General features: G+C 42.7%; 1 protein-coding gene across 1 annotated transcript in view; it reads right to left on the bottom strand.

The window, feature by feature from the left end:
* Positions 1–911: 911 nt before the first annotated feature.
* LOC140475907 (uncharacterized) overlaps positions 912–11953 on the bottom strand; it is an 86219-nt gene continuing 75177 nt past the window's right edge. The window contains exons 13-14 of the mRNA XM_072567834.1: positions 9986–10364; positions 912–1331 (exon numbers count right to left, since the gene is read on the bottom strand). Of these exons, the coding sequence (XP_072423935.1) occupies positions 912–1331; positions 9986–10364 (799 nt within the window). The remainder of the gene's footprint in view (positions 1332–9985; positions 10365–11953) is intronic.

Below are 11953 nucleotides of genomic sequence, written 5' to 3'. Positions count from 1 at the left end.
ATAAAACCCTGATTAGACTACATTTGTACACCTCTATCAAATCACCGCTCTTCCTTCTTCTCTCCAGTTGAAAAGCTCTCGGTCACTCAAACTCTCTTCTTAAGACAATCCAGGCAGCATCCTGGTAAATCTGCTCTGCACCCTCTCTACATCCTTCCTATAATGAGCAGAGGTGAACAAGGTAATGAGAGGCATAGGTAGAGTCGGTAGCCAGAGATTTTACCCTAGAGCAGAGATGGCTGTCACAAGGTGTCATAATTTAAAGCTGGTTGGAGGAAGGTATGGGGAAATGTCAGAGGTATGTCTTTTACGCAGAGAGTGATGGGTGCGTGGAATGCATTACCAGTGGTGGTAGTAGAGGCAGAGACATTAGGGACATATAAGCGGCTGCTGGACAAGCACGTGGATGACAGTAAGTTGAGGGGTGTGTGGGTTAGGTTGGTCTTAGATTAAGATAAATGCTCGGCACAACATCAAGGGCCAAAGGGCCTGTACTGTGCTGTACTGTTCTATGTTCTAAACACTGGAATTTGATATTCCCTGCAGTTGCAAAAACCAAAGGCATGTCTTACTCATGCAGTATATAATAATAGGCGGCAACTGCCCCAAGACTTAGTGCATCCCTGAGCACGTAGTCCTGGAACCTGGACTGTGTCACTTTGCACTGCCCAATTGATGTCTTTGCGCTGGAAGACAGACAATTTTCTGGCAGAGCAGAGAGCTTCTTTCACTGAGTCGATGGTCTTCCAGATGGAGTCAACGTTTGTCCAGGTGTGCATCTCAGGGAACAGAGCATTCAGCACAAGAGTCCTGGAGCTGTTTGGGACAAACTTTGACAAAAACTACTGTATCTCTCTTCAGATCTTCTTTGCAAAGGCACATTCCAGAAGGAGATGTTTGACTGTTTCTTCTCAATACCACCACACACACACAGCTGCTTTGACGACCATGTGTGGTGGTGGATTTGGGCGTACATGGAAGATCTCACAGATAGATAGTACTTTCCTCACCACCAGCCAACCTTCATCTTGGTGCTTCTCGGAGAGTTCTGGCGATGAGGCATTCTTGGAAATAACTTTGGTAGTCTGCTCAGAAAACCATCTGACAATAACAACAATCCCCTTTTCCCGCAGGGTCTCAAGGACACTACATGCTGACCACTGAGTGATTGACTTGTGATCAAATGTGTTGGGACAGCTAGAATTTAGTACATAGTGACACTTGGTGTTTGCATACTGAGGGTCTGTGCTCAGCTTGATGCAACTACTTACAAAGGTGGCCATCAGGATGAGAGCAGCATCGGGCACATTCAGACCCTCGCTTATCCATAGCTATATACAGAGGAACCGCGATTATCCAGCATTCAATTATCCGAATATCAGATTTTTTGGCAATGCTTGTCTAATCTATGTTATCAGGCATTTGATTATCCGGAATTTGATTGACCAAACGAAATACTCTATGCCCGTGTTCTTTGGATAATCGAAGTTCATAGTGTGACATAGTCTATCTTCGATCTCCAGATGAAATGGAAGCTGGCTTGACTGAATGGCCAGAGTGGTGTGTGTATGGAGTGAGCTATCATGGGAGGTGATGGGGGCATTTAAAAAGCATCTGGATGGTTATATGAATAGGAAGAGTTTAGAGGGATATGGGCTAAATGCTAGTAAATGGGACTAGATCAGTTTAGGATACCTTATTGGCACAGACAAGTTGGACTGAAGGTCTGTTTCCATGCTGTATAACTGTTATGATCTGCTCCACATACAACAACATCAAGAGTACCTCACATCTGTATACCAGTTTTTACTGCAATGGAGAGGGAGCAGTGCTCTTATTGTCCAGTTTCTATCTCATCTTGGCAATACATTCTCAAATTTTGGATCATGCCTCAGCTCCACTGAACCATATACCCAGCACCTTCAGATAATCTGATCTGATAGTGAAGGGGATAAAGAATCGGTTGGACCAGTTCCCAAAAAAAACTTGCTCCTGCCTTGATTTACCTTGACTTCCAATGCCATTTCAAACTGGTTGTAGATCCTCATGAGTCTGCACACTGACAGCAGATCCAAGCAGAAAAATGGCAACTTCATCGACGTCCCAGGAAGCTTTGACCCACAGGCCTCCACTGCTGCTTTTACTATTCCCCACCAGTCCACTGGAGACTCAGAGAGGGGTTTAATGGTTCTCCCAACATGTATAATCCCTTCTGAGCTCCTCATTTGTTCTGGGAGCAACAGTTTCACATTCAATTTCCATATTCCCTTGCCAGTCTGCTAGGCATTTTGCAGGTGACTGTCGGCCAGTAGAAGGGAGTGGACAGAGAAGAACACCAGCTTGCCATCTGTTAATCTGATTGAAAACATCACTGGTGCTAAAGTTTCCAATAATCAAAGGACTATGAAGACCAGGTACCTGTTCAGACTCATGCAAAACATGTGCCTGTGCACTCAATTATAACTTACATGTTCAACCTGCATAGGAATGTCAGCAGGAATGCTAGAGGTCTTCATATTGGAGTGAAGGATCAAGTAGATTCAATATCTACTGAGCATTCTGCAGGGCATGGGTCTCCAAGGTGCTTGCCACTGTTTCCATGGAAGCTCACGTGCCATAAGCAGTGCATCAAACAGAAGTTGGAATGACTTCTGATCTTTCACTCCAGTCTAGACCAGTCTTGCCCCTCACTGCCAAAGTTTTGCATTGTGTTTGAATATGATGAAGATTGGAGATCAGAAAGATCTCTCATTCCTGTTGTGCAAAGGAAAAAAAAGAATTAATAGCAGTGGGAATTTGTGCATGAATACATCTTAAGCATGCGGGGACTTGCCAAATGTTGAATGCAGCCTTGCACCCCCACCCCATCAGTGCATTTCATGCATGTGGTAGTGAGATGGGCATGCTTATGTGACATGACTGTACAATGTTTAGATCAGAGTGGTGCCGGAAAAGCACAGCAGGTCAGGCAGCATCCGAGGAGCAGGAAAATCAAAGTTTCAGGCAAAAGCCCTTCATCATGGCTGTACAATGGCACAGCTAGACTGAGTGATGTTTCTATGAAAGCAGAAATTGTTGGAAAAGCTCAGCAGATCTGGCAGCACCTGTGGAGAGAAATCAGAGTTAATGTTTCAGGTCGAATGACCTTCCTCAGAACAGCTTTGTTTCTGAATTTTCTCTAATTTTTGCAGACCCATAATTCTCTGCATGGCTGTGCCATTTTGTCCTGTCCATGTATGAATGTGTGTGTGTGTGTGTGTGTGCACGTGTGTTTAAGGTTATTTTGCCAAATATTTAAAGAATGAGTTTGTTCTCTATAAATAAGTTGTTTTTGCATTATAAGAGAGGGATGGACAAACTATGGCTAACTAAAGACATTAGCCCCGAAGAGTGGGACTAACCCAGAATCTAACAAAGGTGGACGAACAAGGTAATAAAGAGAGAGAAAATAAATTATGAGGGCAAACTAGAGAGGAATATAATAAATGATAATAGCGTTTCTTTAAATATATAAAAAGGAACAGAGAGATTAAAGTGAACAGAGGCCCCTTAGAAAATGAATTGGAGTATGATGGGAAAACAAGGAAATGGCAGAGGAGTTAAACAGATATTTTGCATCAGTCTTAATTGTGGAAGATATTTTGAATATCCCATGAATACTAAATGCAGGGGAGGAATTAAATACCATCACAAGAGAAGTACTGTTGGATAAACTAATGGTGCTAAAGGTAGATAAGTCGCTTGGCCCTGATGGCTTGTTTCCAAGCATCCTAAAAGAGATAGTTACATAGACAGATATATTGATTTTCCAAAATCTTTGGATCTGAAGAAGTACCAGAGGATTGGAAAACTATCAATGTGACCCTCCTCTTCAAAAAGGAATGGAAAACAGGTTAAACAAAAAACAGGTAACTGTAAGCTGATTAGCTTGACATATATTGTTGCAGAAGTATTGCAATCAATTATTAAGAAAATAACAGCATAACATTTGGAAAATTATAACCTAATTAAGCAGAGTCAGCATGGCTTCATGAAAGGGAAATCATGTCTGACTAACTTGTTACAGGTTTTTTTAAGGACATCTCAACCAGAGTGGATAGAGGTGAACCAGTAAATATGTTGTATTTGGACTTCCAGCAGATGTTCGACAAGGTACTTCATAAAAGGTTAAGTCATAAGACCGTGGTGTTGAAGGTAGTATGTTGACATGGGTAGAGAATTGCCTCATTGGCAAGAAGCATCAAGATGGGATAAGGCATTCTTTTTCATGTAGGTGACTTGTGTCTGGGGTTCCACAGGGATTGGTGCTGGGACCGCAACTTTTTAGAATATATTTTATTAATGACTTGGAGGAAGGTAGCAAATGTATTATAGCCATGTGGAAAGGCTGTGAGAGGAATACAAGCAGTTTACAGAGATAAAACAAAGAACTGCAGATGTTGGAGATCTGAAACAAACAGAAATTGCAGGCAAAACTCAGCAAGTCTGGCACCATCTGTGGGACGACAGTTAATGTTTTGAGTCCAGTGACATTTCATCAGACTCTTCTGTAACCATGAAAACATGGTGGAAGAGCTAGTCAGAATTGATTGAAAGCAGGAAAGATGATGGAGCAGGAATGGCAACAGTTTCTGCAGGTAATTCGGGAGGCACAGCAGAAATTCATCCCAAGGAAGAAGAAACATACTAAGGGGAGGTCAAGGCAACCATAGCTGACGACCGTAAAAGCAAAATAAAAAGCAATGTGGTGAATGTAAGTGGAAAGCCAGATGATTGGAAACCCCTTCAAAACCAGCAGGCCCCAACTAAAACAACAATAAAAAGGGAGAAGATGAAAAATACACAAGGTAAGAGAGAGGCAAGAGTGGACATTGAACTGCTGGAAAATGAGGCTGGAGAAGTAGTAATGGGGAGCAAAGAAATGGTGGAGAAACTGAATAGGCACTTTGCATCAGTCTTAATGGTGGAAGACACAGAGGCATACCAAAACTTCAAGAGAGTCAGGAGGCAGAGGTGTCATGCCCATCACTAAGGAGAAGGTGCTGGTGAAGTTGTGTTGTCTGAAGGTGGACAAATCACCCAGACAGGAGGGACTACACATCAGTGTTTTGAAGGAAATAGATGAACAGATTATGGAGTTGCTGGTGATCTGTCAGAAATAACTGAAGTCAGGGAGGATCACAGAGTACTACAAAGGTTTTACAATCAATTGTTAAGGACCAGGTTGCAGAGTACTTGGAAGTGCATGGTAAAAAAGGTCTGAGTCAGCATGGTTTCATCAAGAGGAGGTCATGCCTGACAAATCTATTAGAAATCTATAACGTGGTAATAAACAAGTTAGACATAGGAAAGCCAGTGAACATGATCTGTTTGGATTTCCAGAAGGCCTTTGACAAACTGCAACATAGGAGGCTGCTAATTAAGATGAAAGTGCATTGTTTTAGGGGCAAGGCACTGGCATGGGTAGAAGATTGGCTGATTGGCAGAAGGCAGAGAGTAAGGATAAAGAAGTATTTTTCAGCATGGCAGACAGTGACTAGTGGAATCCTGCAGGGGTCAGTGTTGGGACCATCAACTATTCAAATTATACATTAACAATGTGGACAAAGGAATTAAAGGTACTGTTGCTAAGTTTGCTAATGACACAAAGATCAGTGGAAGGACAGGTAGTTTTGAGAAAGTGTGGAGGCTGCAAAAGAACTTGGACAGCTAGGGAAGTGGGGAAAAAAGTGGCAAATAAATACGATGTGGGAAAATGTGACGTTATGCCCTTTAATAGGAAGAATGGGGAATGGACTATTTTCTAAAGAGGGAAGGGCTTCGGAAATCTGAAGCACAAAGGGATTGGGAGCCCAAGATCAGGACTCACTTGAAGTTAACCTGCAGGTTCATTTGGCAGTTAGGAAGAGAAATGCAATGCTGGTAGTCATTTCGAAAGGGCTAGAATACAAGAGCAGAAATGTACTGCTAACACTATATAAGACTCTGGTCAAACCGCATTTGGAACATTGTTGACAGATTTGGGCCCCATATTTAAGGAAGGATGTGCTGGCCTTGGAGAGGGTCCAGAGGGGGTTTACCAGAATGATCCTGGGGCTGAAGAGCTTGTCATAGGAGGAACGGTTGAGGATTCTGGGTCTCTAAACTTGGAGGAGTTTAGAAGGATGAGGTGGGGTTCTGATTGAAATGTACAGAATACTGAGAGGTCTGGATAGAGTGGACATGGAGAAGTCCCCACAAATAGGAGAGATCAAGACCTGAGGCCACAGTCTCGGAGTGAAGCGATGGTCCTTAAGAACGGAGATGAGGAGGAATTTCTTCAGTCAGAGGGAGGTGAATCTGTAATGGCGAGGAGGCAAAAGAATGGAGTTTAAAACCAACAAGTCATGATCTAATGTGGAGCAGACATGGCCTAATTCTGCTCCTATATCAATGATCTGTTAGTCGTGAACACTACTCACATTGCTACTTCATACTGGCTTTGTGAAACAGCTTGACCTGTTGCCAAATACTTGAGATCATTATGTTTCCAGGATAATCTGTGGTACTTTTCAGGAGTGACTGCTTTCGGACTTTTCATGAGTTTGCACTATAAACAGTCCAAATCAGAGTCCATTTGCCGACTTCTCATGCAGTATAAATGTTTTCCCATTGAAGTAGTATTCTCGTGAATTGTCCTGATGACTGCAAGAGGAAAAGATTTAATAAGATCCATTATCAGCAATTCTCAAATACTGTTCTACCAAATGACTGTTCATCTTGTATATTCAGAGGAACCTCAATTATCCAAATATCAATTATCCGAAGAGATCTTGAGATCCCGATAGAAACATTACATCAAAGACGTGTTTCCAACACTAATCGCGTCTTTTGTTTACAATGATTAAACAGGTGCTGTCTCCAAATGACTGACCTCCCGCCCTCTCTCTCCCCACACTTTCCCTGCAATTCTACAGAGGGATGTATCCTAAATACCCCCCCTTCCCCAGATAATCTCTCCAACATTGTCCTACATGGCAGAGGTGGAACCTGTCAAAAGGTTGCAGTAAAAAGTTGTGTGTCTGTGACTGTGTGCATGTGCTACTTGGAGACCTAACCCACAAAGGCAGCAGCAGCAGTCTTGTTGTTGGTGTCCAGTTCGGCTGCCCAGGAGAGGGACGAGGGAGTGGGGTGGCGAGTGAGTGGGCAGGGGTGCGGTGTTGGACTGGGTTGGGGGGTGGGCAGGAGGCAGTGTTGGATGGGGGGTGCGGGGGCTTGCGCGCTGTGTGCTGTTGCCTAGTCTCCTGAATAGGGAGTGGACTTCATAGAAAACTCCAAGCCCCAGAGGAAAGACATTTAATTGATTAACTGAATAATCAATTATCCGAATGGATTAGTGCCCCCCCCATCTCGTTCTGATAATTGAGGTTCCACGATTGGTTTCTGCTGCAATCATCTTTGATGCCTTGGGTAGTTTCATTGCCATCAATCCTTCTTGTTCGTGTCAGTCTAAGCTACTGATACTGTATGAGAGAAAATGCCCGTACCAACTCCTCAGCAGAAGATAGACTCAGACTTGATGAACAATAAATACGTTTATTATATATCACATAGTAGCTAGCTATATTACAGCTTAGATACGTGGTAGTCTTGCAATAAACCATCAGATTCAATTTAAGACTTTGTTTTTAATTAAATTAGCAATCACTGAAGTCGATACACACTCGGTGAACACTGCATAACTCATAAGATATACAAAATGATAGTCAACTCCACCCAGGAGCAGTTCTTTATATCCTGATGTGTGGAGTTAAGTTTTGATGTTAGAAAGAAATCATGTCTCACAAACTTGATTGAGCTTTGTAAAAAGTAACAAAGAAGATTAATGAGGGCAGAGTAGTAGATGTGATCTATATGGACTTCAGTAAGGCATTCGACAAGGTTCCCCATGGGAGACTGATTAGCAAGGTTAGATCTCATGGAATACAGGGAGAACTAGGCATTTGGATACAGAACTGGCTCAAAGGTAGAAGACAGAGGGTAGTGGTGAAGGATTGTTTTTCAGACTGGAGGCCTGTGACCAGTAGAGTGCCACAAGGATCGGTGCTGGGCCCTCTACTTTTTGTCATTTACATAAATGATTTGGATGCGAGGATAAGAGGTACAATTAGTAAGTTTGCAGATGACACCAATATTGCAGGTGTAGTGGACAGCAAAGAGGATTACCTCAGATTACAACAGGATCTGGACCAGATGGGCCAATGGGCTGAGAAGTGGCAGATGGAGTTTAATTCAGATAAATGCAAGGTGCTGCATTTTGGGAAAGGAAATCTTAGGAGGACTTATACACTTAATGTAAGGTCTTAGGGAGTGTTGCTGAACAAAGAGACTTTGGAGTGCAGGTTCATAGCTCCTTGAAAGTGGAGTCGCAGGTAGATAGGATAGTGAAGAAGGCGTTTGGTATGCTTTCCTTTTTTGGTCAGAGTATTGAGTATAGGAGTTGGGAGGTCATGTTGCAGCTGTACAGGAAATTGGTTAGGCCACTGTTGGAATAGTGCGTGCAGTTCTGGTCTCCTTCCTATCGGAAAGATGTTATGAAACTTGAAAGGGTTCAGAAAAGATTTCCAAGGATGTTGCCAGGGTTGGAGGATTTGAGCTATGGGGAGAGGCTGAACAGGCTGGGGCTGTTTTCCCTGGAGCGTTGGAGGCTGAGGGGTGACCTTATAGAGGTTAACAAAATTATGAGGGGCACGGATAGGATAAATAGGCAAAATCTTTTCCCTGGGGTCAGGGAGTCCAGAACTAGAGGGCATAGGTTTAGGGTGAGAGGGGAAAGATATAAAAGAGACCTAAGAGGCAACCTTTTCATGCAGAGGGTAGTATGTGTATAGAATGGGCTGCCAGAGGATGTGGTAATTGCAACATTTAAGAGGCATTTGGATGGGTATATGAATAGGAAGGGTTGGAGGGATATGGGCCAGGTGCTGGCAGGAGGGACTAGATTGGGTTGGGATATGTGGTCTGCATGGATGGGTTGGACCGAAGGGTCTGTTTCCATGCTGTACATCTCTATGACTCTATGACTCCAAACTTTCAGTTGCTAACAGTTGTAGAAAACATTATACACTTATTTTCCATTTCTCCACAGCCTTGCAAAAGCTTTCCCTTCAGATATTTAAACAATTCCTTTTGAATGTGTTGGTGAATCTATTTCTACCAAAGTTTTGATGTCTACCACAATGTGACTGCTCAAAAATAATCTAATTTTGTCTCTGGTTCTTTTGCCATTTACATTCCATGAAGCATATGTCATAAAAGAGTGCACAAAAAAGTTTCAGAAACTAAGTCTCCAATTATTAGTATAGTAAAAACCCTATCAATTACAAAACCATTCTCACCACGGCCATCCCAGGTTCAAGTTCATTTAATCTATGCCCCAGTCGCATCATTTGACTAGGGAGGGAGCCCATGGTCTCTCTTTCTTGGCTTGGCTTTCTTGGCTAATGCAAAGTAATAGTAAGTGAGAGATCATGCCTTCTTGACATCAAGACTCATACATTATTAATAGTCACTTTCTGAGGGACTGGGATCTGTGGCACAGCAAAGAGACCATTCTTTTAAATATGGAGAGGGAAAAGAGGTTAGCAGGAATTTGCTTTCTTTAAAAGTGGTTCTTAATTCGCAGGTCATACAGAAGGTGGTTAGGCTAAGAACTGATTGGAGGTGACTATTGAGAGATAATTGAAAGGAAGTAGCTGAAGGAAAGTGAGTCATGGAATGATTGAAGGTGTAGTGAATGATTGAAAATAAAAAAAAGACGAAGGTACTACATTTTAGTCTTCAGCTGACTCTTATGGCCAGATGTTACTGATTGCGCCATCCCAAATGAAGTAGATGGCCTAGACTTTGTAACAGGGTCCAATTCCTGATCGAACACCTCACTTGGGTCTAACAGAGAACATCCAAGTGATTTAAGCAGCAGCTCAGGCTGTGAGACTGAGTTTACCTGGACAGAAGAACCCAACCTGGCACTAGAGACAGAAGGGCCATTGTTGGAATGGCTAAATGGACGGTGCACCTGTATGTTACTCAAGATTGGTACTGAGTACTGACTGCTGTTTGACCTCCCCACATGATGCCACGAGCTCAATGATGTGCCAGATAAGGGTTGGGAACTGAAGGACTTGAGTGGTTGGATGGCTGGCAACTTAACCTGACCAGGTACAATGACAAATGAATTTCGTGGGGTGATGGCCTTCATTGCACTGTTCAGTGTTTTCAGTACCCGCTGGGCCTTTTGTTTCTCTTTCCTTTGGCGGGTTTCCTCTTTATGGAGTTGCTCCCTTTGGTCCTGGATCATCCGCTTCCTGGTGTCAACCAGATTCCTGTTCAACTCCAAATTTGTATGAAGAGGCAAAGGAACAAATGAATCAAAGGAAGGAAGTATGAAAAACATGAATAAAAAAATACATGAATTATTTAAAGTTTTTGTTTAAACCAAAGCAGACTAATCACATTTTACATTTTAAATCCTACAGTAGGCGTGTGAGGGACAAATCTCTATAAATTAAGCAAGGTGCTCATTCTGGAGCTTTGTCAGTGAACACCAGTGACCTTGCAAAGTGTTCCATGGTAATGATAAATGCATTCAAAGTGCTGCGTCATTAACAAAACCTTTCTTAGATTGGTTACCTGTAATTGGTAAATTTGAAGATCACAAATAATTGGTGAAGTGGACAGTGAAGAAGGTTACCTCAGAGTTCAACAGTATCTTGATCAGATGGGCCAATGGGTCAAGGAGTGGCAGATGGAGTTTAATTCAGATAAATTTGAGATGCTACATTTTGAAAAGGCAAATCAGGACAGGACTTATACACTAAACGGTAAGGTCCTGGAGAGTGTTGCTGAACAAAGAGACCTTGGAGTGCAGGTTCATATCCTGGAAAGTGGAGTCGCGGGTAGATAGGTTAGTGAAGAAGATTTTGTTTGTTTGCCTTCATTGGTTAGTGCATTGAATATAGGGATTGGGAGGGTACGTTGAGGCTGTGCAGGACATTGGTTAGGCCACTATTAGAATACTGGATGCAATTCTGGTCTCCCTGCTATAGGAAGGATGTTGTGAAACGTGAAAGGGTTCAGAAAAGATTTACAAGGATGTTGCCAGGGTTGGAGGATTTGATCTAGAGGGAGGGGCTGAATAGACTGCGGCTATTTTCCCTGGAGCGCCAGAAGCGGAGGGGTGACCTTATAGAGGTTTATAAAAGCATGAGGGGCATGGATAGGATAAATAGACAAGGTCTTCAGACCAAGGTGGGGGAGTCCAAAACTAGATGGCATAGGTTTAAGGTGAAAGGGGCAAGACTTAAAAGGATTCCAAGGGGCAACTTTTTCACGGAGAGGATGGTGTGTGTACGGAAGGAGCTGCCAGGGAAATGGTCTAAGCTGGTACAATTACAACATTTAAAAGACATCTAGATAGTTACATGAGTAGAAACCGTTTAGAGGGATATGGGCCAAATGCTGGCAAATGGGACTAGATTTATTTAGAATATCTGGTCGACATGGACGAGTTGGACCAAAGGGTCTGTTTCTGTGTGCTGTACATCTTTGACTCTTAAGTGAGCAACATGGAGTATAACGTTGTTCACTTTAGAAGGGAGAACAAAAAAAACAACATATTTAACTGGAGAAAAACTGCAGAAAGCTGCAATGCAAAGGGACTTGGGGTTACTTGTGCCCAAAGGCTAATGTAATGTTAACCCTTGTTTCAAGGGGTATGGAGTATAAGAGCAGGGAAGTCACACTGCAGTCATATAAGGTGCTGGTAAAACGACATCAGGAGGACTGTGAGCAGTTTTGCTCCCCTTATTTGAAAAGAAAACATTTCATTGGAAGGAGTACAGATGATTCCCAGTGTGGAGGGATTGTCATAAGCAAAGGTTAAACACGCTGGGACTCTGCTCATTGGAATTTA

Source organism: Chiloscyllium punctatum, chromosome 4, assembly GCF_047496795.1.
Source record: "Chiloscyllium punctatum isolate Juve2018m chromosome 4, sChiPun1.3, whole genome shotgun sequence".
Lineage (NCBI taxonomy): Eukaryota > Metazoa > Chordata > Chondrichthyes > Orectolobiformes > Hemiscylliidae > Chiloscyllium > Chiloscyllium punctatum.
The sequence above is the reverse complement of the archived record's forward strand: the minus strand, read 5'-3'. Positions and strand labels throughout refer to the sequence as shown.